At 50.3% G+C, this 27512-nt stretch overlaps 3 protein-coding genes across 4 annotated transcripts; all 3 read left to right on the top strand.

Moving 5' to 3' along the window:
* The first annotated feature begins 30 nt into the window (after positions 1 to 30).
* USP5 (ubiquitin specific peptidase 5) lies at positions 31 to 14838 on the top strand. Of its 2 annotated transcripts, none has more exons than XM_085068442.1 (20): positions 31 to 189; positions 1626 to 1751; positions 2049 to 2115; positions 4930 to 5063; positions 5336 to 5481; positions 5767 to 5951; positions 6497 to 6591; positions 7097 to 7290; positions 7440 to 7511; positions 8766 to 8847; positions 9062 to 9187; positions 9619 to 9772; positions 10160 to 10334; positions 11634 to 11722; positions 11917 to 12039; positions 12654 to 12797; positions 12953 to 13098; positions 13184 to 13337; positions 13986 to 14070; positions 14236 to 14838. In XM_085068442.1, the coding sequence occupies exons 1-20, from the start codon at positions 82 to 84 to the stop codon at positions 14327 to 14329; spliced, it is 2499 nt and encodes an 832-aa protein (XP_084924568.1). In that variant the 5' UTR covers positions 31 to 81; the 3' UTR covers positions 14330 to 14838. The 2 variants fall into 2 exon arrangements, with proteins under 2 accessions (XP_084924568.1, XP_084924562.1); XM_085068436.1 differs by having other exon boundaries at positions 11917 to 12108.
* A 138-nt stretch (positions 14839 to 14976) lies between these two features.
* TPI1 (triosephosphate isomerase 1) lies at positions 14977 to 17745 on the top strand. The gene is made up of 7 exons (XM_085068603.1): positions 14977 to 15168; positions 15873 to 15996; positions 16075 to 16159; positions 16293 to 16425; positions 16537 to 16622; positions 16820 to 16907; positions 17179 to 17745. Exons 1-7 carry the CDS (start codon positions 15057 to 15059, stop codon positions 17295 to 17297), a joined length of 747 nt encoding a protein of 248 aa, XP_084924729.1. The 5' UTR covers positions 14977 to 15056; the 3' UTR covers positions 17298 to 17745.
* Positions 17746 to 21346: 3601 nt separating this feature from the next.
* Positions 21347 to 27368, top strand: LRRC23 (leucine rich repeat containing 23). The gene is made up of 7 exons (XM_085068579.1): positions 21347 to 21557; positions 21634 to 21746; positions 22595 to 22848; positions 22940 to 23070; positions 25787 to 25923; positions 26520 to 26742; positions 27018 to 27368. The coding sequence occupies exons 1-7, from the start codon at positions 21501 to 21503 to the stop codon at positions 27039 to 27041; spliced, it is 939 nt and encodes a 312-aa protein (XP_084924705.1). The 5' UTR covers positions 21347 to 21500; the 3' UTR covers positions 27042 to 27368.
* The last annotated feature ends 144 nt before the right edge of the window (positions 27369 to 27512 follow it).

Below are 27512 nucleotides of genomic sequence, written 5' to 3'. Positions count from 1 at the left end.
ATTGGCTAGAACCCTCCTGACTGCGCTGGGCTGCGATTGGGCGGGGCGGGGCTGTGGGCGGTGCCGCGGTGAGCCGCTGTCATGGCGGAGCTGAGCGAGGCGCTGCTGTCGGTGTTGCCGTCCATCCGGGTGCCCAAGGCTGGCGACCGCGTCCACAAGGACGAGTGCGCTTTCTCCTTCGACACGCCGGTAAGCGCGCCCCGCCGCCGGCCGGCCCGCCCTCCCGGGCTGCTCCCACCGCGGCCGGCTCCCACCCCGCCGCCCGCCGGGGCGCCGCCCGCGCGGGGCCTCACGGGACTTGTGGTTCCCCGGTGGCCGCGGCGGCCGCTCCCGTGCGGCGCGTGGGGCCCTCGTGGACTACAGCGCCCGGCGTGCCCCGCGGCGCGCCCCGCCCGACCGCGGCGCGCTGGGGGCTGTAGTTCTGGGACTGGGGCGGGCGTGGGCAGGGCGCTCGCCCCGATCAGCGGCGGCCCGGCCCTCCCACAGCCCCTGGAGAGCGAGTGCCCCCGGCCCGAATCCTCCGTGCCGGGCCTCGCCAGGACTTGTAGTCCGGCGGGGGGACGGGGGGTCGGGGCGGGTCCCGGGCCCGCCCTAGGCGGAGTGGGGCGGGCCGGGGTTCCCGCCCTGCCCGGTTCTGAGCCTCTCCCCCCGGCCTCGCCGCGCGGAGTGGCCCGGCAGGCGGGGGGCGAGGCGGTGCTCTGTCATTAAGATGGCAGTGGTCCTTTCTCCAGCCGTCTCCACCCCGCCGGCATCCTTGCGCTTCCTGCGCTACCACCGCCCGGCCTAAGCGGACCGGGCGGGGGGAAGGTGGCGGGAGGGCGAGGTCCCCCGTGGGCATCTCAGCGGGCGCCCTTCCGGGCTTAGCCCCAGCCCAGCAGAAATGGGCTGCAGATACGGGTCCTTGGAGGAAGCGGCACATGGCATCCTGGCCCCCTTTCCCTCCCCGAGCTCCACAGTGATGTCGGACCATGCACTGCCCACTCTGACTCAGTCCCAGAAGCTTCTAAGAGCTTCTTCGTGGTTTCTCTCCTTTCCAGCCTCTGCATTTGGGTCCCCTGCCCCTTCAGTTTGAAAAGGGTACCTGCTGAATGAGTGTGGTGTTTTCCAGCTGCCGGGGATGGTGGGGGCACATTCTGTATCCGTTTCCAAGCTGCTCACAGGCTTTTGAACACAACAGCAAAAGTAAACAGTGGTCTGTTCACCTTCCTCACACTGTAGCTTGGCAGCATTCCCTATGGCACTGGGAGTCATGCGTTTGGACAGGGTGCCACAGTTCTGCTGGTAATGACTGGACCATGCTCTGAACTTCTGAACTGTGCATGCTAAGGGCCTTTTACAAGATAAACTCCTGTGGAAGCTCAGGCTTTCCTGATTTGGTAGCATCCTGCCACAAATGAACAGGCAAATAGTTTTTTTAATACATCATCATGACAGGAGTACCTGTTCTTCTGGGACAGCCAGGCTGGGGCTTGCCATCCTATTTCTTACTAGCTACTCATGGCTGGTATGTAGGAATGAGCTGTTCCATTATTTAATGAATAATGACTAGTCTTCCATGCCTATCCTAGCAGCTGGAATGGCATTCTTTACCACCTCCCTTCAGTTTTGTCCCTCCTTCCTTCCAGGAGTCAGATGGCGGCTTGTATATCTGCATGAACACGTTCCTGGGCTTTGGGAAGCAGTATGTGGAAAAGCACTATCAGAAAACAGGCCAGCGGGTCTACCTGCACCTCAAAAGAACACGTAAACTGGTAAAAAATAAAAATAGGTACCCTTAAACTTACTCTGAAATGGAAAGCTGGGTTGTGTCTCTGTATGCAATCAGACATGCAATTTTCTCTCCTCAGATACAACTCATCTTTTTCCTGGTGAATTAAGGGACACCAGTGCTTCAGTTCTGCTTGTGTTGAATTGTTATGTGGATTGCCTATTACATTTCTGCCTGATTTCTTTCTGTTTTCAGAGTAGATTGGTTTCAATCCCTAAGGCTTGCCACAGCATGGCTGTCCACCTAATTCTTATTTCCCTATTTCTTCTCAACGCCACAGAAGGAAGAAGACACCAACTCCAGTGCTGGGGACCCCCCGAGGAAGAAACCAACTCGCTTGGCTATTGGTAAGGAAGCACCTGTGTACTGTGTGGTCCTTGTGTTCAGCCAGCCCTCTGGAGCTGCCTGGCTCATCTCTTTTGCCTTCACTCTCCTGGGCTAGTGTCCCTGGCCAAATGCACAGTTCATGTTTTCCAGTATGTCTCAGGTGAGCAGTTTCTGTAGAGCAGTCATTAAGGTGGTAGTTGTGCTCTGTGTCCAAAGTTGCATCTTGTTTTCCTTGGATAAATAAGTTTTGTGTCCTCTGCCCTGACTCTGCATGGCTGGCTCAGCTTGGTGTGGGGATAACTAGACTGGGACTGTTGTATAAACACAATGTGCCCATCGTGGGGCTGAATTAAGTTTGAGAAAGCGTATAAGTCTGAGAAAAGTAAGTTTGAAGCTCCTGACAGATAAACCATTTTTTTAATTCCTCACATATTGAACTGGTATTATTGATATAGATGGGGAAGAAATTTATGGGAAATGCTGCATTAACATTTTTGGCTCAATAGTTCTTGTAAGGCTGATACTGGAAGAAATATATGTGAACAATAAAGCATTTAAAATATTAAAAATCTTCCCTCTTTGGAAGAACAGGGCTGGTGTTCCATTGTCTTTCACCGACTGAGAAGGCTGTCAGTGGAGATGCTGCTTATTTGGAGCAGTCTCAGCTGGTAATTTCTGAGCCATTATGAAGACACATAAAGCAAAGGACAGCCACATTTGTAGCAGTAACAGGTTCTTGGCTTGCTGGAAGCTGACCACTAGAGGGAAATCCAGAATCTGGACCGTGAACATCTTGGTTTTGGCTCACTTTTTCCCCAGTGTAGACACCTGGTGACTCCTCTGCTGCCAGAGCACAAACACCACTATTAAGAGTGTCAGCTGCTCCCTGTTTTGCTGGTGAGCTGATTAGAGCCCCAAAAATCACTTCTAGCAAAATTGAGACTGGAATATCTTTCTTCAGGTAGCCAGTGCTTCTATGTATATGATTATGCTGCTTTAGGAGAGATGAGGCCCAGTCTGTATTAAGAATTATTTCTGCACCCTGACTCCTGTGAAGGTTTTGCTAACAAGTGTTGTCAGTGGGTCAGCAAATACCTGCCTGTGATAACAGCTTTGTGGTGGGAATGGAACAGGAGAGAATAAAAGAAAGGATTAGCCCTGTGAGACAGTGGTTTTAAGTTCAGGAGAAGGTATTTTTTTGTCTTTCTTTTAGCTGAACTATGGTAGTTTAGTTAATCCTGACATGATAGATTTTTTTTTTTTTAAGTACTAGAAAAATCTGGGAACAAAATGTCATTGGCTGCAAACGTAGCCCTTGGTCTCTCTGTACCTCACTTTCCCCTCTCTATGAGGAAAAAAATCTGCAATGCTTGCCTCCTGTTGCCTGCATGTTGGTTGTTGGACTTCTGTGGTGTATAGTGCTTAGGTACCACCATGGAAAGGGAGGCAGTGAACCTCAGGGCAAGCTGGAGGCTCTTGACCCTGTTCCTCGTCTGGAGCCTCAGAAGGTTCTTGTAACCACCTGAGGGGACCTCACCAGTCTGGTTTAGTTTGTTTAGGGTTCAGGAATTGTGTAATGCCCTGGGGGATTGTGTATTGCTTTACTCTATGAAGTGGAGACAGGAAATTTCTGGGGTGAGGAGGCACAGAAGAGGATTATCTAGATGTGTTGTTGTATGATGCTGATGTCTGTTTTCTAAAATCCTTGTATTCATACATAGCAGTTTGTGCACAGTGTAAAAATTGTAGGCATCTAAGGAGGGACTTGCAGGAGATACCATGGGACCAGGTATTTTTGACAATAATGTTTTAAGGAAATGCAGTAGTGGTTACCAGAGCTGTGTGGACACAGGATTCTTGAGGCAGAGGCACTGAACAGCAAAAGCTTTATTCCCTTCAGAGATTTGTTGCAGCTGCAGACGTTCAGATATTTATTGCAGAGATTATTGCAGTCACAGCATGCAGTTTTTCTGGAAATAAAGGAAATTCAGTTTAGAAGCAACAGGGGGTTTAGGCTGCTAGTAAGCCATGTGTCATCTGCCTGTTTCCTTTTGGGATGTAGGATGTGAATGCCTGGAGAACAGAGTTTTCCTCTGAGTACCTACAAAGTTCAAAAACTGTAGATGAGGGAATCTGCAAAAACTGCAGATGTTTTGGTGAGCATCCATGATGACTCTTTACAACTGGCACATAACCTTTTATGTATGGATCTCCCATTTCTGTTGCAACCTCTGGAAAGCACAGCTAGGTGGGCATAGAAACTACCATCACTATACCCTTGCCAAGACTCTTTCTGCAATTTTGGATATTCTTGTTCCAGAGGAGCTCCTAGTTCTTCTTGCTTGAGTGCAGGACTCTGAAACTGTCCTTTCTGGAAAAGGCAAGAAAGAGAGGCAGGCTTCTTAACGATGCTGGTAGACCTGACCTTTGCCTTGGGTTACAATATGATCTCTTCATGCACGTCTCCATTCATTGTCTTGAGTATTCTGGTGAAGGATGAACAGCAGTGCTTTATCTTGGCTCTGTTCTAGCCCATGCCTCTCTAAAGCAGGTTTGGTTTTCTTCCTGTTGTAGTCAGGGTCTGGAGATTCTTTTTAAGCATCTGTTCAAAGAGCTGGGAAAAATAAACCTATTGTCACTAGGCTTGTAATTGTTCCTGTGAAGTCTACGCTGCCAGCAGAAATGCTGGGATCCAGAAGTGGAAGTAAGATTGTGGATCACTGATTTAGATCTTTGTCTGAGTCATGGTGCCTTATTTCATGTAAGCTCTGGGGAAAGAAGCTTTTCAAGCTCTTTGGTTTCATCTATTACCACAATGTTTTTTCTTCTTCTAGGTGTAGAAGGTGGATTTGACATCACGGAAGAAAAGTTTGAATATGACGAAGATGTAAAAATAGTAATTTTCCCAGACCATTTGGATATTCCACGTGATGGGCTGGAGGGACTACCAGACATGGTCAAAGACAGGGTATGTGTGGGTGGAGGGCTGTGTTTACGGTTGAGGAAAGAAATGAGAAAGTTTCCTTTCTCATTACAGAGAAGTAAACTGCCCTGTGAAAGGGATCCTGCAGAGCTGCTGTGAAGTCTCAGCTGGCACTCAGCATGATTGTTCTGTACTTACACAGTGCTATATATTACAGAGTCCTGGCTTGTGTGTGACTGAAGCTCCCAAAAGCGCTTCTTGTACCCTTACCATGGTAGGGCAGCCCTTCATGCTTTTTCCTGCTGTCCCAATTCCAGATTGCCAGTGCGATTGAGGCCATCCTGACAGCAGACTCAGCCTCACGGAAGCAGGAGGTGCAGGCTTGGGATGGGGAGGTTCGCCGTGTTTCCAAACACGCTTTCTCCCTGCAGCAGCTTCAGAACGATGTCCGCATCCCACCATGGTGAGCATAGTGCTGGAACCAGCTGTGTCACCCTGTGTCCCAGACCCTCTCTTGTGCTGGACTGTAGCAGCAGATGAGACTGATTCTGTGAGTCTCTGACTGTGCCTTGTCATAGTAAATTCAGGGGAGGTGGCACACCAGGGTATTTCAGGATGCTCAGTGTTTTGTAGTAAAAAAAGAATGAGATCACTTATACTATGGATACTGCAGTGGGCAGTAATGGCATGGGAAGAAGAACCCAGAGGTTTTCACTCTGACCTCTTTTCCTCTGTTCCTTGCCAACAGTGGCTGGAAATGCAGCAAGTGTGACATGAAGGAGAACCTGTGGCTGAACATGACTGACGGAGCCATCCTCTGTGGTCGGCGCTACTTTGATGGCAGTGGTGGCAACAATCACGCAGTCGAGCACTACCGAGAAACCGGCTACCCGCTGGCTGTGAAACTGGGAACAATTACTCCTGATGGGGCTGGTGAGAAGGGGGATCCTCCCAGGGTTAAGGATGCCAGGCACCACTCAGGCTGGTGCAAATCTTCTCCAGCTGTTAGGGTGGTGCTGGCCATCTTGTGACCTGGAACATGCAGTGTCATCCCATTGTGAACTTTCCCACTCTGACCTGCTTTTTGTGTGAGGCAAAGAAAGGGCTGATAAAACCCTGCCTTCCTCTGCCCCTCCCTTGTAATTGGAAGGTTTTAGAATAGTTATCCAGATTGCCATCTGATTTTCTGTGGTGGGGTGTTTATCAAAGAATTGTGTGTCCAAATCCTGAGCAGAGAGTAAGTATATGGCACAGTAACCCACTTTCCTTACTCCAGGCATAAGTATACCTCTGTACCCTGATCAGTGACAAAGTTGTCTTGTCACATTTTGTGGAGGAATCTCAATATTCCATCTGTCACATCTGCTGAGAAAGGGCAGAAACCCCAACTGCTAAGTTTGTCAAACTCTCTTCATCCAGCTGTGAATTTGAGATCACAGGTTAATATAAGTTTCTCTTTTTTCTGTTTTCCTGCATAGATGTGTACTCCTATGACGAGGATGACATGGTGTTGGATCCCAACCTGGCAGAGCACCTGGCACACTTTGGGATTGACATGCTCAAGATGCAGAAGGTGAGGAGGAAGTGGTGTCCTCCATAGGACCAGAGGGAGAGAGAAGCAGCTCTGAGATGTCTTAGCTGGATTCCAGCTTTCTGTGGCTATGCAGAACCATTCCTGGTTGAGAAGGCCTGGGTTTTGTCACACAGAGAGTTGTCTCATCTGCCTCTCTTCTTTGATTGCCTTTTTTGCCTTTCTTTCATGTCCCTCAGGTTTATTTCCTTGGGGTTATGTGTCAGTACTATGGTCAGGGAGGCTCCCAGGTGCTCAGCTTTTTTGGTTAGTGTATGGTTTCCATGCCTCTTTATGGTGAATGGTTCAGGTTTCTCCCATATTTCTTTTCCTTCTTCTTTCTGTCCCTAGTGTTCATATATATGGAAATAATTCTTGTTTATTCCTCCTCTACTTACAGAATAAAACAGAATGGATTTGACTGTTTCTCTACAGCATTGCACTTTTCACACCTCCGATGTTTTCTTGAGTCTTCTTTGAGGATTTTTCCTGTTCTTTCCCTCTGCAGACAGACAAGACAATGACAGAACTGGAAATAGACATGAACCAGCGCATTGGGGAGTGGGAGCTCATCCAGGAGTCTGGCGTTCAACTCAAGCCCCTCTATGGGCCTGGGTACACTGGTATCCGTAACCTGGGCAACAGTTGCTACCTCAATTCTGTGATGCAGGTGCTGTTCAGTATCCCAGACTTCCAGAGAAAGTAAGTGAGCATAATCACTCCTTTCCATTAGGCTGGGATCAGTACAAAGGTCTCCTAGAGCTAGGAGCTTCTGTTGCAGTAATACTCAGAACTGCATTTTTGCTAGATAAACCCGCATGTCCCTTAGATTGCTCCGTTTTGCTCTGCAGGTACGTGGAAAAGCTGGAGAAGATATTCCAAAGTGCACCTTCAGACCCCACCCAGGACTTCAGCACACAAGTGTACGTAGAGTTTTGGTGAGAGAAGGAAGGCTGAGGTTGCCTGGATGCATCCACTCTGTGCTGCTTTGCTCCAGGGTTCTTCCTCAAGCCTCGCCCCTTTTTCCATGCCTGTCACAAGAGACACTGATCCTCAGTGATCAATAAAGATCTAAGCCAAGAAGGTTCAGCTGAATGCCCTAGGTGGAGAGGACAGAGTGCACCCACTGTCCTTGAGAGGCTCTGAAATGTATTATGTGTGTTATGCCTGTTAAACTGGGGGAATTTCTGGGAGGCAGCTTCTGTCTGCATAACAGCAAAAAGGGGCCTGCAGTTTACAATGGAGGGAGATGACAAAGAGCAAGGGGATACATAGATTTTGGCAGCTTTATTCTCAATGGATCATTTATGTATGCTTAAGGAGGTTTCCCTCAAGAGATACTGTGCAGGAGAATATGCAGAAGGAGGAACACAAGATTTCAGAGGGGTTTGTATTTTAAATACATGAAATCTGTGCTACAGCTGCTCTCAAACAAGAAAGCAGCATGGGGAAGTTTGGGGTGGAGGAATGGAATGTAGCACTTGTGAAAAGGGATTTCAGTGGCACGAGAGGATTCTAAATTTGGGCAGCCTGGAGTGTTACTGAGGTGTCACTGGGAGGGGATTAAAGTGAGGCAGCCAGAAAGACTATTGCCTGGACAAAGGGAGGAATTGGTAAGGTTTGGTTCCAGACAAATGGCAGTAATGGTGGGGAAGGACTGAAGTGAAATGGAATCGCAGGAGAGTGTGGGCATTAGGAGGAAATCGCTGAACTCATACTGTTGTCCATTAAGTGCCTCATGCAGTCAGTCTTTCCTCTGGGAAAACGTGATCAGTCTGCTCACAGCAGTGCTATTTCTGGCTCAGACAATTTCTCTGTGCCCTGTTGTCTCCTGCACAGTCAGACACTGCTCCATTCCCCACGTCAGGCTGCAGCTCGGCTTGGCTTTTGCGCAGCTGCTGTGTGCCTCAGCACCAGCTGTTCCTTCATGTTCTACTCAGTGTGCAAGCAGTGGTTGAGATTGGCACCCAAAAGCCCTGGTAACCTTGAAGTCAGCATGTCTCCTGGGGCCAGAGAGCAAACCACAATAAGATTATCTTGTCTGGTGCAGCAGTGAAAGCTCCTATCTGTGAGACTGACAGCCCATGGCAGTGTTAAAGCTGGATGGGTTGATGTGGTCCTGGAGCATGTGAGATTGAAGAAACATTGATACTAACACTGACTTTTTGTTATTCCAGAGCCAAACTGGGCCATGGACTGCTTTCTGGGGAGTATTCAAGGCCAGCTTCTGCAGATGGGGAGCAGCAGCCTGATCAGAAGGTGAGGCTTGGATTCAGCATCCTCTTGATGTGTGTGTTGCATGAGGTATTGTGTGTGTGACATGGCAAAGGAGGGAGAGCCCTTTCTGAAGATGTGCTGAGGCTTGTTCCAAGGCCTGTCAGCTGAAAAAGGCATGGCTAAGAGTAGAGTGCTGCATGCCAGGACATGCTTGGCAAATTATGACCACCTTCTTCTTCCATATTGTTATTTGCAGGGTATGCAAAACGGCATTGCTCCACGCATGTTTAAGTCCCTCATCGGAAAGGGGCACCCAGAATTTTCCACTAACCGACAGCAGGATGCCCAGGAATTCTTTCTGCACTTCATCAACATGGTGGAGGTAATGGTTGAGTCTATCTGTCAAATCATGGAAGAGTCCAGCTTGGTTTTCTTCCCACAGCAAGGGGTGAGGAGTGGAGGTGAGAAGCTGGCAGAGAGAGAGAGGGAGAGAACACAGGGAAACGGGCCAGCTAGCACCTACCAGGGCAGAGAAGGAGAGGTGCTTGGCCACGTTTTCAGGACTGATTCCTTGGAAAAATCTTTGGGAGCAGCACAACTGTAGATGTAAACTTTCTTCTTTAGGAGCAGGAATGCCATGGCTTCCTGGAGTAGAGAGCTGGCTTTAGTTTCCTCTTTATTGTCTTTTCCAGGGGACTGGGCACAGAAGTGAATACTCTTCAGCCATGTCCTCTGTGGCATCACTGTTACTGCAGATCATTTTTTTCTGCCATTCTGATATTACATCTGTCCTTCTAATCTCTCCTTCTTTAGAGAAACTGCCGCAGCTCGGAGAACCCTAATGAGGTCTTCCGTTTTCTGGTGGAGGAGAAGCTGAAGTGCCTGGCCACAGAAAAGGTGAAATACACCCAGCGAGTGGACTATATTATGCAGCTGCCTGTGCCCATGGATGCTGCACTCAACAAAGGTCAGTAATGTGCCAAGACCAGAACAATAGCAAACCCTGTGTTTGTATATTGTACTATTCTTACTGAACTCCTTAAATGAGAAAGGGACGTTTTTGCCACTTCTGAGGCCAGATCCTTCTCCTGCTTTTGTGGGATTGGGCTGATTTCTTCAGAGGTGGTGTGACATGGTGATGTCCCTCTAGAGCCTTTCCCTCAGACACCACAAGCTGGGCTGTGATTCAGCAGCAAAACAGGAGTGACTGCAGTAGCAGAACAGTGCTCTGGAAGTTGTGCTCTGTTCTCAACAGCGAGTATCTACAGGCCTATTCTGCCTCTGGGTGTAGCTTACACCAGTTACTTTGTAGGTACCTAGAGGTGGTCCTTGACTCCTCTGCTGTATTCTCTAGATGAACTGCTGGAATATGAGGAGAAGAAGAGGCAGGCAGAGGAGGAGAAGCAGCCACTGCCCGAGCTGGTGCGAGCCAAGGTGCCTTTCAGCTCCTGCCTAGAGGCCTATGGAGCTCCAGAGCAGGTGGATGATTTCTGGAGCACAGCCTTGCAGGCCAAGTCTGTGGCTCTCAAGTAAGTGTGTGTCAGCTAGGCTGTGATGAGCTGTCCATAGCTGCATCTTTGGAAACTTTCTGTGGTGGCTTGGGGGGAAGAAGCATTACTGAAGCTTTGTAGTCCTCCAGACACTGGGCCCATAGAACACTGGAGCAGAGAGGGGACCAGTTCATCAGGGCTGGAGTGGTGGCCCTCCACAGGCAGAACAGCAGTGCTAGTGAAGTCCTAACTGTCAGATTTCAGTTGCTGAAGGGCTATGAAAATACAGTGATACTCCAGAAAGCTAGTGGCTTTTACTGGAAATTTAAAACTTAGCATTGGAATCAGTACTTGACTGTATGATGACACTGATCTTGCATCATCTCTAAAATTTCTTGAAGTTTTCAACTGTTAAGATTTGAGCAGAACACTGAGTGTAACAGATGCATGAGTTCTTTTAAAGAATGCTCACTTAAATGCTAGTAGCAAGGTTTAAAAAACAGCTTTAATTTTTCTCACTGCTTGTAGCACATGCAATAGTGCAAAGTTGTAGTGAGAAGATTACAAATGTTAGCAGCTTTCTGCTGTGATGCTACCGAGTGTTCTTTTGCAATGAAAGTCCTCAAAGAGCTGGAAGTGTTTTTCTAACAAATATTCCATTATTAAGCAATACTACAAACAAAATGATTGCATTGAAGAGTAACATTTTGTTTTAATGTTTACTGAGTTGTATTCAAAAACTTCCGTTGCTTAAATTAGTTCTACAGTATGTTGCAACTATCACCTGATAAAAAATATCTGTCTCACAGGTGCTTCTCCCTTCACAAACATTCCCCTCTGTTTCATAGATTCCAGACACTTTCTCTCTCAAATTATCTAACTGAATAATGTTTAATCAAATTCAGTTAACTTAAAATTCACTGGTGCAGTTTTGTATCCAAAAAAGTGCTCTTGTGCTTGGAAGCTTGTCAGTTCCTGCAGTTGCATTTGTTGATCTAATAAACGATGTTATTTCCTCTACATACCTTAAGGTTAGACTTTTAATTAAACAAAGTCTAACCAGGCTTGTAAAATACAGGATTGAAAGGTAGAGAATATGTACTATTTTTCTCATTCCCAGAATTTGTATTCCATTTCATTTTGTTAGGGCTTCTGCCTTAGAAATGGTTCTGTGTTTGAGGAGCTTTAAACTCAGCATAGAAGAGCTGCATAGATAGATGTATCCCCCCCCACTCTGCTCAGGACATAGCTCTGTCCTACTCACTGGTTTCTTCAATCAGCTACATGCCCTCAGTCGTTGCTGACAAGGTATTTAAAAATATTATGTGTCTCTTTCAGAACGACACGGTTCGCCTCTTTCCCAGATTATCTGGTCATCCAGATCAAGAAGTTCACTTTCGGTCTGGACTGGGTGCCCAAAAAGCTTGGTAAGGAGGATGAGATGTACAGAGCATATGTGACTGGGAGTCACATATGGATGTTGTGGTCATTACTGCCAAGTGGAAAGTAACTATCCCAAAAGTTGCTGCAGGCATCCCCAGGGACTTACCCTTCCAGATCTCCCAGCCAAGTCCTTTGTTTCTGTCCCTGTATGGAGGCTGAGCAAGACCATATCTTGCAGATGTTTCCATTGAAATGCCAGAGGAGCTGGATATCTCTGCACTGCAGGGAACAGGGCTGCAGGATGGAGAAGAAGAAATGCCAGACATCGCACCCCCACTGGTGACACCAGATGAGCCCAAAGGTAGCCTGGGGTTCTATGGCAACGAGGACGACGACTCCTTCTGCTCCCCTCACTTCTCCTCTCCGACATGTTAGTGATTCTCCTCCTCTCTTCCTGATGTCTGACTCGTCTCCTTGCTCTCCTTGCCTTGTGTCCCATGCTAGCAGTTTCCCACTTGCTCAGACTTTCCCTGTCCTTTTGTCAGCGATTGCCAGCTGCCTCCCTTGCATGCCTGTTATGCAAGGGTGTTATGCAAGGGGGTTTGTTGATTCCTGCTCTGTGCAGGATGGGGTGGGGGGGTGGCATGTCCGGTGCACTTAGAGGAGGCAGGGCTGGGATTTATACAGAATTTAATTGGTAGGAGTTTTTAATTTTCACAAAGTGCGGTGGGAGATCAGGTTTGGAGCCTAGGAAGAGCCAGTGCTCCTGAGTTCATGGGTTGAATCATTTTGTTCTTTGCCTATGTGTGAGACTGCTCTCCTGAAGAAGAAAGGTGGTTGAGAAAAGCAGAGAGATGGAACTTGGTGTGAAATAAAGCCAGGAAGTGGTGGCTTTGGAGGCTGAGTGACACGAGACAAAATGGAGCCAGCAGGGATGGGTGGGAGTGGGTGGCTCTAACTTCTGTCTTCCCACAGCACCCATGCTGGATGAGTCGGTGATTATCCAGCTGGTGGAGATGGGCTTTCCCATGGATGCTTGCCGCAAAGCCGTGTATTACACAGGGAATAGCGGGGTTGAGGCGGCCATGAACTGGGTCATGTCACATATGGATGATCCAGGTATGAGGCCACATGACCATGGTCAAGTTTAATGCTTCTGGGCCGTTGTGCTTCTGTCCTACTACCACAGTGGAAAACTGAAGTAGTCTGGACTTGGACTGTACCCTCTTGGTGAGATCTAACTGCTCTGAGCTGTGTTCTGTTTCCTGCTGCAGACTTTGCTAACCCATTAGTTCTCCCTGGATCCAGTGGACCAGGATCAACTATTGCCTGCCCAGACCCTCCTTCAGAAGACAGCGTGGCCACCATTGTCTCCATGGGCTTCTCCCGGGACCAGGCTATGAAGGCGCTCAGAGCCACGGTGAGAGCACTGGTGGCATCAGAATGCAAGGATTTTCCTGGGAACAGGGATTCCCAAGTTCACTGTCTTCTCTGCTTCCTTCCAGAACAACAGTCTGGAGCGCGCTGTGGATTGGATCTTTAGTCACATTGATGACCTTGATGCAGAAGCTGCTATGGATATCTCAGAGGGGCGCTCAGCAGCCGAGTCCATCTCTGAATCCGTCCCCGTGGGTCCTAAAGTGCGCGATGGGCCTGGAAGTGAGTTCCAGGCCATAGGCATGTGGAGTTTGGGGTGCAAACTCAACATGACTTAGTTGTTCCCGGTCCACGCAGTACTGCGGGTTTTAGCAGCAGCAGCTGTCACAGAGCTGGTCTGGTTGTAGAAGTGGAAGCAGGGAGGGAGAGGGCAGGAATGGCAAAGTAGTCTGGAGCCTTCAGGCTGGGTGAGGATTACCTGGAAGCCAATAAGAGAGGCAGAGGAAGTGCCATCAAGTGAAAGACAGGAAGGGCTGTGGTGCTTTTATCCAGTGGTTCGGGGAGGCTTTTTTGCCCATTTGGTTCCCACTGAACAAACAGTTCCAGTCTGTGCACACAGTTGGTGCCGGTGGTGCTTGGCTGCTGGGTGCCATGGGGAAGGGGAATCCGTGCCTTACTCATCCAGCACCTGTGGCCCAAATAAAAAGTTGGAAGAGAGAAGGCTAAATGGAAGTTTTCATCTCCTATTTCCCTCTATGTTTGGCCTTAAGACCACTCACAGTCACACTTGATGGGGATCCAGTTTTAAATTACTACCCAGCGGGGCTTCCTTCAGTGATCCTTCTCTAGAGAGGGCCTTGCAAAGGGTGTTAGGGATTAAGATATCTTTCCTCTTTCCCTGACAATCCTCTCTTCCCTCCTTCTTTCAAGAATATCAGCTGTTTGCCTTCATCAGCCACATGGGCACTTCAACTATGTGTGGACATTATGTTTGTCACATCAAGAAAGATGGCAGGTAAGGATTTCCACAGTGTAAGGGAATTCTGAGGTACTGCTTTCAATCCCCATCCTCCCGTTTCTTCAGAGCTCTTGGGGGTTGAGGCTGAGAGCAGGTGGGTGGAATGGAGTTGTGTCTTAACCACAGAATGGCATTCCTGAGCTCCTCTTGTGCCTGTTGCAGGTGGGTGATCTACAACGACCAGAAAGTCTGTGCTTCTGAGAAGCCCCCCAAGGACCTGGGCTACATCTACTTCTATCAGCGGATTCCCAGCTAGAACATCCTCTTGCTGTGTGTGGTGGGGGGAGAGTGGGCTGAAGGTGTGGGGGGGGAAAGGGGTGGGGGCAGTGAGGGTGGGAGCAGGGTCCTTCTCTTCCCTGCTCCTCTTTCCCCAGTCGTCCCTTCACGCCTCTCTGTGGAGACACAGGGGGAGACAAGAGTTCACTGACTAATCGACTGGGGGCTGGAGCCCCCGTGGACATGAGTGAAGGGGGTTGGGGGGTTGGGAATATCTGTTTCTATAGGAAATGTCCTCACTGTCCCCACCCCCGTGACACACAGCCCTAGTGCTTCGCTGCTTGGTGGGATGATGCCACCTCCTTGCTGTCCGGAAGGAGAGGAGGGGGCTTGTGTGTACGTGTGGCTTGTGAATGGGGGGTTTCCTTCTGCCCGCCCTGTCGGGTGGGGGCGTGGGGCGGGCAGCAAGGCGGGCCACGAGCAGCGCTTCCCCTTGTGTGCCCTTGACATGCCAAAATACACGAGGGACAAAATAAAAGTCGAAATACCCCCCTGGCTCCTGTCTGACCCCCGCCTGGCTGGGGGAAACGCGGGTGGGGAGGGGGCGTGGCTACGGGGCGGGGGCGGGGTTGGGGGCGTGGTTTAAAGGGGCGTGGTCTCTGCCGCCGCCGCCGGGCTATAAAAGGGCGCCGGTCTGCGCGCTCGCGCTGTCGCCGTTGACCTTCGCATCTCCTCCGGTGCCGGCACCGCCACCGCTCCTTCCCGCCATGGCGCCCAGGAAGTTCTTCGTGGGGGGCAACTGGAAGATGAACGGCGACAAGAAGAGCCTGGGCGAGCTCATCCAGACGCTGAACGGCGCCAAGCTCTCCGCCGACACCGGTGAGGGCGCGGCCCGCACGTAGCGCACGTCCCGCACGGCCCTGCGGAGCCGGGGCTCGGGCCCGGGCCCGGGCGGGGGAGCGGCAAATGTCAGAGGGCGGCGGGGGCCTAAATATAACCCCGCGGCAGCGGCGCTAAATATACTCGCGAAACCGGATCCGGGTTCCCGCGGGCCCGGCGGACACGTGCGGCCGGCCCCCGGTGCGCCCCGGGCCGATCCCCGGACACCCGCACGGCCCACAGTCTCGGGGCCCCGCGCCTTCCCTCGGCCTGGCCCCTCTCCCGGGAGCGGGGGTCTCGGAGTGCCGGGCTGCGCTGCCCCTGCCCCGCCACCGGGCCCGGTTACAGCCCCCGGTGCAGCCCCGTGCGGCTCTCCCCGGTCCGGCCAGACCCGGCCTAGGCTGCAGGGTGGGATTCTCGCCCCGTGTCTTATCTGGGCTCTTTCTAGGGGACCCCTGTGACCTGACCGTCGGCCTGGTATGGCCTGTCCAGCCCTCTGAAAAGGGCTTTCCTCCCTGTTGAGTCATCGGATATCAGGGATTGTCCTGTGGCAGAGAGCCCCCCAAGTGTCAGTGGGGGGGGCAGGCTGTGCCTTCCCAGGAGAGAAGGATGACCTCTTGGGGCTGGGATTTGTGGGATCAGTGGCTGGGTACAGTTTCTGCCCTTAGGCTGTTTCAAGGGTAGCCCTGTGCTTTGCCTTGCAGAGGTGGTTTGTGGAGCCCCTGCCATCTACCTTGACTTTGCCCGTCAGAAGCTCGATGCAAAGATTGCAGTTGCAGCACAGAACTGTTACAAGGTACCAAAGGGTGCTTTCACAGGAGAGATCAGGTGAGCCCTGGAGAGAGTAAAGTCAGGGTGCCTCTGGACCATGAATTTCCTCCAGTGAGTCACCTCCTTTCTCCCCAGCCCAGCAATGATCAAAGATATTGGAGCTGCATGGGTGATCCTGGGCCACTCAGAGCGAAGGCATGTTTTTGGAGAGTCTGATGAGGTGAGTGGCCTCATAGAATGGAGAGATGGTGCATCTCAGATGGGTCTGCAAAGATTGGAAAAGTGCTCAATTAAACCAGACCTACTCCTGTAGTCCTGTTTTAGTGACTGCCTTGTTTCTTTTCCATTCCCAGCTGATTGGGCAGAAGGTGGCTCATGCTCTGGCTGAGGGCCTTGGAGTCATTGCCTGCATTGGAGAGAAGCTGGATGAGAGAGAAGCTGGCATAACAGAGAAGGTGGTTTTTGAACAGACCAAGGCTATTGCTGGTAAGAGAAAAAATAAATTGTTTGGGTGGGTTTTTTTTAACAGTTTTCCAGCTCTGCTCTTCCTAGCATGGTGGTATTGTGCTCTCCTATAACCTTCTCCCTCCTCCCTAGATAATGTGAAGGACTGGAGTAAAGTGGTTCTTGCCTATGAGCCAGTTTGGGCTATCGGAACTGGTAAAACTGCAACTCCCCAACAGGTATGAGCAGGGGAAAGGTGGCTGACTAAATGGCCAACTGACCCTTCCCCCTCAGGAAACCTTCATAAAGATTCTTACTGAGAATCTTCTGGAGATTCTTAGTGACTTAGAGAATATCTAACTGTTCTCTTGTCTCTGGAAGGGAATTGTGTGCAGGATGGCTCAGGCTTCAGTGGGACTCTTGTGTTCTATTGCAGGCTCAGGAAGTTCACGAGAAGCTGCGGGGGTGGCTGAAAAGCCACGTGTCTGATGCTGTTGCTCAGTCAACTAGGATTATCTATGGAGGTAAGTGAGTCTGAAGTGACTTTCCAGGGCAGGAAGTGCTTTGTTTCTCTACCTGTTGCTGCAGTTGTACATCATTCTCTGCCTGGCAAGGAAACACTTGATTTTCAGAGCACAAAGAACCACTTTCTAGCTTGTTTGGGTAGCTTTCTTGGATAAATGGGAGTCTTGCTGTCTGCAGGAGGTGGCTGGTACTTTGCCAGTCTTGCCTTTGCCCTGACCCTGTTTTCCTAGAGCTGGCACATCTGACCTTAAAACACTGCTCCCTCCTTAGGTTCTGTCACTGGCAGCAACTGTAAGGAGCTGGCCTCTCAGCATGATGTGGATGGCTTCCTTGTTGGTGGAGCTTCTCTCAAGCCAGAGTTTGTGGATATTATCAATGCCAAACACTGAAGCACCCCATGAGGAGCCGTCCCTTGTGGTTAAGAAATGGAAGCAAGAAGGGACCTTTCATTGCACACGTCTCAGTACGGAGGCCTCCCCCAAGGCTTTCCCCCTCCACAGTCATTGTTCTAGTTGTTCTGCTAACCACCCCCACCACATTGGAGTCCTGTTAGCAGGAGCCTGTCTTGGCAGAGTCTTGACAGTCTCCTCTCTGAGTTGGACCCTCAGTTGCCTGTTGGCCTCTTAAGAGCCCACAGCCCACCTGGCCAGTATCTCTCCCTTTCCCTGCAGCCCTGCAGGGAGCAAGGGCCGCTGGTGCTGTGGGGAGTGAAAAGGAACCACAGTCTCTTGCATCCTGCAGCTCTATCAGCAAGGAGCTTGTCAATTTAGACCCTTGTGAGATGTCTTACCTCACCTGTGTCCCGTACTGAACAATAAATGAAAACCAGAAAAAGCAGAGGTGTGTCCTGGATCTTATTTGGAAGCATCTTGGGGACAAGCAGTGTAGAGAACTTACTGCTTTTGGAGGTGGCTGGTTGCAGAGAGCATTGTGGGTTTTGTGGGCTTTTCCTTGAGAGCCCACCATTACCCAATAGGCACTGCATGGGTTCAGCCTGCATCTTGCTTCTGTCATTGAGAGCACTTCTTTGGGCTTGTGATTTGATTGTAACTTTTCCATCTGTGTATCTATTCCAGCAGTTGCTGCAGCACCTGGCTGTTCCACCAATGAGCTAGTCTTCCCTGGCAGGCTCAGTAATGTGCTCATCCCTGCTCTTTGCCTGTATAAGGACTGGTAATTGACTTTGCTCATTAAATGTGGAGTGGAACAGCTCCATCTCTGTGCAGGGAAGGATTTTGTTTAGGCTGGGTGTTGGGGCAGTGCTTGGGGCCTGCTTTCAGCTATGTGCTGGTAGGTGAGAAAGCAAGACTTGGATGAGAAAGCAAGACAGCTTCCCAGCTGCTGATTTTTTTTGGTAGTACTGAGGATGATGAAAAAGCAAGTGCCTCAGAAGGAGCTTAGCTGTGAGGCAGTACATCCTTGGGAGCCTATGGCCAGTGTTCTAGCTGCTAGTGCCAGCATCACCTGAGCACTGAGGGGCAGGAGCTGAGGATCAAGGAGGAAAATGCCTGATGCTGTGGGGACTCCTGCTGTACTACTGCTGGGGGAGCATTCTGCTGCCCAGCTCAAAGGGAATGGGGATAGGAGAACCCTTCAGAGGCATCTCCTTTGCAGTTGGGAGCAGAATGGAACCCTTTGCTGCCACAGCCTCTGGTGGGAGAGAGGCAGGTTAACACGGTGCTGAAACTGGTGGGATAAGCACTCTTGGGAAGTTCTGAGTGGCAGGAGCAAGGCCATCCAACATGGAAGGGTATCAGGTGGTCTGAGAAGGAAGAGCTTGACAGCAGCAAGGAGGTGGCAGCTCCCAGCTTTGTGTGTGTGTGTAGTAATGTGGAAAGGAGGATAATTCAAAAGTGAAAAAAACAAATTCTGAAAATTGTTTCTTACAACCAGAGTATGTGTTTCTGAGAGGCTGCTGGGCCATGGCTGTTGTTTGGGGCCATCAGGTCAAAATGACCAGAGCAGGAGTGACACAGCAGGGTCACACAGGGGTCCTAAGGCTGCACAGAATGGGTAGAATCACTCAGGAATGGGCCACCAGCTGCAGCTCCACTGTCAGCTCCTGCCCAGCCCTGCCTACAGCACAAGAGCCCAGAAGAGTGACCTACATAGAAAAAACAGATGGGAGCTGAGCATTGATCTTGCTGCTTTGAGGAGAACACAGAGGCATGAAAGCATTAATTTAATGAGGAATAAACTCATGGAAAATCATTTCTGTATCAGCAGGAGTGCCAGATCTTGTTTCTCTTCTTTTTGTCTGCTTTCTGGCAGGACTGCAGCTCTGTGGAGTGGAAATACTGCCAGATCCTCACAGCAAACTGTAGTGGTTGGATCTTAAACAGGTTGCTGTTGGAGAAAAATGCATTGTGCCAGATGTGACAGCCTGAGAGAGGCTGCAATGGCTCTGCATCCTCAGCCCCAAACAATAACCAGGCTGAGCTTGTATTCCCAGTAGGCACCCCACACACATGTTGGACTCAAGGATCCCTGTGGGTGGCCCTTTAAACTCAGAATATTCTGAGTCTGACTATGTTCCACTTAACCATATAACCATGGCTGGCCACACAGATTACACATCCAGCCACACAGAGCATCCCACACAGCACTGGCAGCCTCATCCCCAGCCTCTGCTCCAGCTGAGCAGGATGGAGGTGCACTAGTGAGCAAGGATCTCTGTATATATGTGTATTTACAGAACTATTCACACACTTGCACAGTGTATCTCCTTCCAGGAGCTGGGCTCAGGCACTGCCCAGTAGTTGCCCCTCAATCCAAACCTCTCCAGCCCCCCAGTAGCCAACTCCCTGTGGTCGTGTGGCTACAAATTCCTCACTCAGGGCAAAGTGTGAAAGTTTAATGAGAAGACAGGACAGGCTGCACTGATCCATGCAGGGCATGGCCAAACCATCACAAACCATTTACTGGCCCTTTTTATTCCTGTATCCCACATTTGTTTCTCTGTGTCACGCAGATCCCTCCCTTACCCGCTTTTGGTTACTGCTCTAAACACTCCCTAATGAGTCCTATGCAATCCCCAAATGCTCTTCTCCTGCATCCTGTCCAGTGTTCCAGACCCCTGAACTCAGGAACATCCCCAATCCTAAAGGTGCTCTGGGGCTGAGGCTTCCCTGGGAGGGTGCTGGACAGGATTTCCCTTTCTCTGAGTCCTTAATTTGGGTTCCCACCTGCCGTTGTGTCTCTGTGCCCCTCGAAATGGGCCTTTAGCGGGCTGATGGCTCCTGGGATGGGCCTGGAAGCAGCCTGGCAGGTGCTGCTTGGGCTCCCCCTCCTGCCATCATCACCCTGTGCTCCCCTGTGGGTGTGTGGGCAAGCTATTAGCACATAACCTCCTTAATTATCAGTATAGTTAGGTTTGGGATCATATATATATGTATATTCTCTAGTTTAAATATTTGGGTTTCCTTCTGCTATTAGGGGTTGTTTAGGGCAGGAAGAAAAGGCAGGAAAGGAAGAGTTCATATGCAGATTAATTCTTTACTCTGAGGGTGGTGAGGCACTGGAGCAGGTTGCCCAGAGGAGTTGTGGCTGCCCCATCACTGGAGGTGTTCCAGGCCAGGTTGAATGGAGCCCTCAGCAATCTGGTCTAGTGGGTTGCCTCCCTGCTCACATCAGGAGGGTTGAAACGAGATTGTTGAGGTTCCTTCCAATCCAAACCATTCTGTGGTTGTACAATAGTGAGCAGGGAGTGAATTCAGATGTGCGGCACAGGAGAAGAGGTCGGCTGGGGAGTCCAGTGGGATATGGCAAGGGACACAGGCAGGAGCTTGCCGTGCAGCCCTGAGCACAGGAGTGCTTTGCAGCAGGGATGATGGCTGATCGTTGCGTGTTCAGCCCTGCTTGGACCGGCTTATCTAACCCCAACGTTACCCAGGCACTGCAAAGGAGCAAAGTGCACCGGAGGGAAAGGGAGCAGAGCCTTGGACTTTGTATTGACTGCAGATGACTGGTGACTGTCAGCTCTGAGTAGCGTTCCCGGCTGGTAAACACAAGGTGCTGTTGGCATCGGCTGGGCACTGGCAGCCTCAACCCTTCCCAGCTCCGCAGCCTGGAGGAGAGGGCGGGAGCAGTGTACCCCAAAAACCCTTTCCTGGCATCCAGGTCATGGTCAGGGAAGCTTCACGCAGAGCCCAAGGCTAATTCTGCTCAACACGTTAATCAAACATTTACCAGAGGGTAAATTAAAGGTTAATTAAGCATTCACCGCCCGAATGACCACCACCCTGTGCAGCCCAGCCTGACTTTGAACCCGTTTGGAGCTGCGGTGCGCACAGAGATCCCTTCCGCGGAAATCATCCTTCGCTTCTCTGGATACGCTACCAATCGCAGATGTCACCCAGCTGGGAAGGTGCAGCGGGATCGCAGAGTGTTCCTGATGAAGGCGGGGCACGCTCGGAGCCCTGTTCCTGGTGAAGGCGGGGCACGCTCGGAGCCCTCCGAACGCTGCGGACAGCGGCGGGCCCGCCCGGCAGTGGCTCCGCGCCGCGCCCCGGCAGCCGGGCCCGCCCCCGTTCCCATGGCAGCGGCCGGGCCTCGGCGAGCGGGGAGCGGCGAGCGGGGCCTGCCCCGGGAGCATGGAGGACGAGGAGCTGGAAGGGGACGAGCAAGAGGATAAGGAGAAGGAAGAAGAGGTGAGGGGGAGGCCCTCAGCACCGCCTGGCTGTGGTTGGACCAGGGCTGGCATTGTGCTCTCTCCTTCTCTCCCAGGAGCCTGCTCCCTGTCCCCTGACGGAGGAAGTCCTCAAGGAGGGTCTCTCTCTCCTCAGTAAGACCGCCAACGGGCTGGCCCACGCCTATGTGAAGTTTGAAGCCAAAGACAAGTGAGTGTGCAGCGCCTGACCTGGCAGAAGGCCCTTCCTCGATGGCCGTGGAGCTGCTGTGCCACAAGCTGGTGCCCAGCCATGCGGGACAGGAGCATCCAGGGCCTGCTCTCCAGCCGCCTGGATTCCAGGCTGTGTCTCAGCATAGCCTGTCCATCCTCAGCCCTGGGCTGGGCACTGCCTCCACCCCAGCCAGACACACCCCTGGGAACATCAGTGTCCGTCAAGATTTAGGGGAGCCTTCCTCTTGCTCTGCGTTTTACTAGGGGAACCTGAACAGAGTGACCTCCCTACAGGCACTTTGAGCAATATCCATTGACATCTGTCCTGCAAATAGCTAATCTTTAAGGCAGGCAGCTCTAGGTACATTGTCACAATAGCCTTGGGGCAGTTTGGAGCCTCAGCCTCCCCAGCACACTCACCTAACTAATGCCCCAGTAAGACTGTTTCTTTCAGCAGCCTCATATGGTATTTCAACCACCCTTTTTTCCACTAGGAAAGTCCTTCCACACAGTCCTCCATGTTGACACTAATGTCTAACAGACCCCTCCCCAAAACTTACCCTCTTCTCTGCTCTGGTTGTGCCCTGCCCTGAAGGATACAATTCAATGGGAATACGTACTCCCTCTGCCAGCAAAGCAGCTCCAATCTTAGCATTTGTCCTTGTTTACAGACTGTTGGGCCTGTCCCTATCACCTGCCTTTTTTTCCTTCTTTCTGTAAGGCTTTCTAGGACAGCAGGGAAGTGGGGGAGAAGGTTGCCCTCCCTCCAGTAGTGGCAAGAAGTAACCCAAAAGCTGGTAGTGGAGAAATATGAGAGGTATTTTTTTCACATTCTCCCTCCCTCAGGGGCCTGACAGACATCAGCCTCCTTGAACGCTTCATTCACCTGCGATATGTGGATTTGTCAAAGAACAAGCTGCGAGATTTGTCCCCACTGAGCAACCTAACCCAGCTGCTTTGGCTGAAGGTAGATGGGAATCTGCTGACCAGTGCCAGCATGCAGGAGCTGCCCTACATCCAGGTCATCAGCTTCGATCGCAACCGCATCAAAGATATGGAGGGCATTACTCACCCTCTCCTAACCAACCTCAGCCTGAAAGGTGATACAGACCACCTCTCTTCATTCTTGTGGGGACACTCTCTTTGAACAGTGGGATTAACTTTCTTGTTTCTTCTTCCTCTGGCACTCAGGAAATAAAATTCAGACAGTGCTGGGCCTCAGTCGTGACCAGCTGTTCAACCTGGAAGTCCTGGAGCTGCGAGGAAACAAACTAAAGACAACAGCAGGGCTCGGTCTTCCCAAGCTCAAGAAGCTCTATCTGGTAAGGGATCAGCCAGCCTGGGGAGTGGGACAGAACTGCTGCAGAGCCTGGCACCTGCAGCCCAGATAGCGCATAGGGAGTAGCCACAAACCACAAATCACAGAGGAGTCCATGTTCAGTGCATTGGGTTCTTCCCTCACAGCCTCCTGCAGGAGGCCAGTTTTCCCTTCAGGCAGTGTTAGGCAAGCTTGTATTCTATGTACCCTGAGACCACCAGTGACCACTGGGCAAAGCATCAATTTTGCTCTTTGGGTAACAAGGGGAGGCAATCCCTCTTTCTCCTCTCTCTCTCTGATGGGCTTAATCAAATACTGCTTTAAAGCCAGCACAATTATATGATTCACAGCTCCAGCTGCCAATAAAGAGATTGATTCAACATTGCAGTGAAACTAAGATAGGGAAGCAATTTCTTAATATCATAAACAATTGCTTCAAGGAAGCATTTACTCCTAGAGATGCAAGTGAAGAGAGTATGTATGGCTTAGCCCCATGCATCACACTGTGCTACAGCTTGCGAAGACTCAACAGATGTCCTGAGTCACTACCTCTTGAAAAGCAATTAAATATGACAAAGGCTTTGAAAAACTATGTGGCTTCTTTTCATCAAGATTCCCTGGCAGAAAACACTGAGGAGATTGCTTGCTGAGATTTCCTGCAATTTTTTGGTGGAAAACTGGGGTTTTATGACCAGAAATGCTCAAAGAATGGATGAAGTGAATAAGTCAGTAGATAAAATACAGCATTTCAAAGCACACCCAGTCATGAGTTATTGGAGGGAAGCAAACACAGCATCTCTATTGAGGGAAGGTTCCTGGCATGACTGAGGAGTTTCTGAGCTGCCCATGTGAAATGCAAAAATTGCAAGGGGTGATTATTAAAACTAGAAAAACTGACTCTCAAGAATCTTTAGAGCTTGAATTTGTCTCCTATGTCCACCTGCTCATTAAATCATTTTGCAGGGAGACCTCTCCCAGTAATACTTTGGTTTCTGTGTAAAGACTTTGGTGTTAGTTCAGCCTTGGGAAGGTGCAGGTGATTTCTCTTGAACCACATTTGGTTAATAAATGACATAGTTGCAGATGAAATTTAGTATGTTGAAGGTGGTACATACCAGCAGAAAGACTACAAGCTGGCTGTGTACCATGTGGCACTTGCACCAGTTTGAGGATCACAGTAGGGCTGTGCTAGTTCTTGGTCATGGTGCAGCAGTAGTGGCAAAGGCTAACTAGAGGAAGGTGAAGTATGCAGGAGATGCAGGGAGAGGAAATCATGGGCAACATATGGTAACTTTCCATAAGAAATGGTGGCATCACATCTGTGTGAAGAACTGATATCAAAGGTAAGGTGATGGTATGTCAGATGGAATGCTACTTGATTTAGGGGAAAAAGAATAAAACAACTCTGAAAAATACTCATTCTGCATTGTCCTACTAGTGCTTGCAAGGCCAGAGCTGGTAAAACTATTCACACTGAAGTGATGAAGAAAGTGAGAGTGATGGGAGGTTACTATTCCTTTTATACACCAGTGATCAGTGAGCTTCCCACCCACACCAGCTCACGATTTTCTCTGAGGTGCAATGTCCTAATCCTTCCTGACTGTTAAATCTGCTCATGTGGCCTTCACTAAATATCCAGCTTTCCTCTATTTGTCCTGCTGTTACTCTTTATACTAGGCCCAGCTGGTCCAGACTCTCCTTTGTCCAGTTTCTATTAAAATCCCCCTTTTCTACAAAATGTCCTTCTGAGTGACTCAGCCCTAAAGTGTTCTTCTATCCCACCAGTTCAGCCTGTGTCCCTTTTTTAGTCTCAGGTATTGCCCACATCACTGCTTGGGTACCTTTGAGGAAGAGAGAACACAACACCACCTCTCACCCCATTTTTCATTCAGGCCTCAGCATCCTTAGAGACTGCAGCCCCGAGCCACATTGCAAAGGAAGCCCTGCTCAGCTCCAGGCTGGAGAACCTGGCAGGGAGATGGTAATTACCAGGGATGCTCCAAACTTGGCTGCACAAGGCAGTGAGCAGCCTGACAGAGCATAGGTGCTGGCACTGCGGGGAGCCCGCGCTTGGGCAGGAGACCTCTAGTGGTCTTTTCCAGCCGAAATCCTGCTGTGAAACTAATCCTGAAATTCAGAGCTCCGCATTTCCCTGCTTCGTTAACCCACACCACAGTGAAGTGAGTGAAATTCAATGATGGGGAATTTTAAACTTCCTAAGGAAGACACAGCCCAGAGGAGCAGGAGAAACTTCTTGGTCATAGATTTTCCCCACAATAGAAGCAGCTGACTGGAAGATGCCTGGACTCCGTGGACTATGTGACTGAGCAGGGCTGGTTACTAACCCTTTAAACACACTAGTTTTAGGTTCAGGTGTGCTTTCCCCTCCATGCTGTTGCTCCCTGAGTCCCAGATTCAGCCCTGCCATGGTAAGGGGTGCTGTGCTGGCAGTGGAGTATTCACCTGGGGTGGTTTTGTCTCAGACACCAAGTGATGCTCCAGGAAACACTTTTTCAGCAAACAATTGGTCCTTGAATCTGAATTCTTAGAACCCTCTTGGCCAAGACCCTGAACTACCTGATCTAGCTTCAGACAAAGCTGTGTTATGAGTGGTGGAGAGTCTGAAGGGTAGAAAGAGCTTTAAAGGGCAGAAATAACTGCTGTTCCCTCTCGTGTGTGTCCCCTTTTTCCTTCTCTCTTCCTGCCTCTCTGGTGCTCAGGCCAAGAACACCATTGGAAGCCTTGAAGGCCTTGAGGAGTTTGGGCAGCTGGAGACTCTGCACCTGCGTGACAACAAGCTTGAGGCCCTGGATGGATTCTCTGTTAGCATGCAGTGCCTGCAGTATCTCAATCTACGGTGGGTCCTCCCTGCTCTGTGTTGGGACCAGAGATCCCTTCATCACACTGTACTCCCATTTAGATCTTTAGGCTTTTCTGGGTTTTTTTTTTTTGGAAGTTGAAGACCTGCTAGGGATGGGTTGATATTTACTGTCCTTAACTGGTGTTCAGCACTCAGCTGTCTAGGCACTCTAACAGCCACGGCCTTTCCCATGCTGCTCAGAAGATAGCTGCCTCTCCAGTTACTCTCATACCCCACCTCATGCTTTTCATTCCTTGCCATAACTTACTTGGATCCCTCAAAGCATGTTCTCTATGTTCTGCCTCCAAATGCCCTTTAGTTCTTGGCTTTTGCCATGCAGGGCCATGGTGATGTCACACAGTTCAATGCACTGTCTGAGCACAGAGGAATCCAGATGAGATGTCCTTTTCGTCCCTCAGTCTGGGGAGCTGCAGACAGATCTGGATCTTAGATGACAGATCTGTGGTCTAAGGTCCATGGTCCCTCATGCTGCTAAGTTTTGCTTCATCTGTCTTGTCCACTTACTGTTCCAAAGGGATTTCACTACTTGCATGGGTCTCCTTCCCCTGCTCTCTGTGCTTCCTTTTCTTCAGGAGCAATGGGATCCGTAGCATTCAGGAGGTGGAAAAGCTGCAGGTTCTCCCCATGCTGCAGGCACTGGTGCTGATGGACAATCCATGCACTGAAGAACCCGATTACCGGCTGGAGGTTCTGCTCCGGCTGCCACGGCTGCAACGCCTCGACAAGGAATTAATTGAGGAAGAGGAGCGGGAAGAGGCGGTGAAACTCCGTCAGATGAGGAAGGAACAAGAAAAGGTGAGATCAATGTGGTGGGGGCAGAAGAAGAAGGTGAAGAGAAAGAAAAAGGATCAAACATGCTGATAAAGCCTTTCCTCCTCTGTATTATATGAGGAAAAGGGTGAGTCACAAGAGCACAAGAGCCTAAAGAAGAGGCCAGGCTTTGCAACCTGGTTGTGGTGGCCAGCATGTAACTAGGCTGCCATTCCTAACCCCACTAGCAAAAGAGGATAGTGAAAGGGGAAGAGACGTCTGGCATGGAGTCATTAACTTCTCCCTCTTCCCTTCTTCAGGAAATGGAAGGATCTCTTGAGTGACTGAGTGACCTGTTTTTAACACCTGTTCCCGGAGGCTGTCAAGATGTGGAGATGCCTTCCCCCATATGTGAGGCTGGAAAAGTGAGAGCTCTAGGTACGAGCTTCACCTCATCTTACCTCTGGAGAAAAGAGGAGGGCTACCCACCCTGGTCCTGGAAGCTGCCCTGAGGCACTGCAGTGTTTTTGCAGTCCCTGCACTCATGTGTTTTATTCTCAGTAGGCCTGAGAGGGGAAAGGGGAGAGTTACAGGTTCTGTGGTTTGATTTATGACTCCCAAAAATCCTGCAAGATTTTCTGATTTGAATAAAAATAATTAATGAGCCTGGAGTGACTGGGATTGTTTATCCTGCACACCCACTCCTATTCCCTGGCTCTCTCACCCTCATCTGTCTACGTCTATCCCTTGCTGCCTGCCTGCCTCTCCATCCCCTACGTGCTGTTTGCAAAGCTTTGCTAAATCCTGACTCATCG

Source organism: Lichenostomus cassidix, chromosome 1 (genome assembly GCF_008360975.1).
Source record: "Lichenostomus cassidix isolate B80296 chromosome 1, HeHo_3.0, whole genome shotgun sequence".
In the NCBI taxonomy this organism is placed as follows: domain Eukaryota; kingdom Metazoa; phylum Chordata; class Aves; order Passeriformes; family Meliphagidae; genus Lichenostomus; species Lichenostomus cassidix.
The sequence above is the reverse complement of the archived record's forward strand: the minus strand, read 5'-3'. Positions and strand labels throughout refer to the sequence as shown.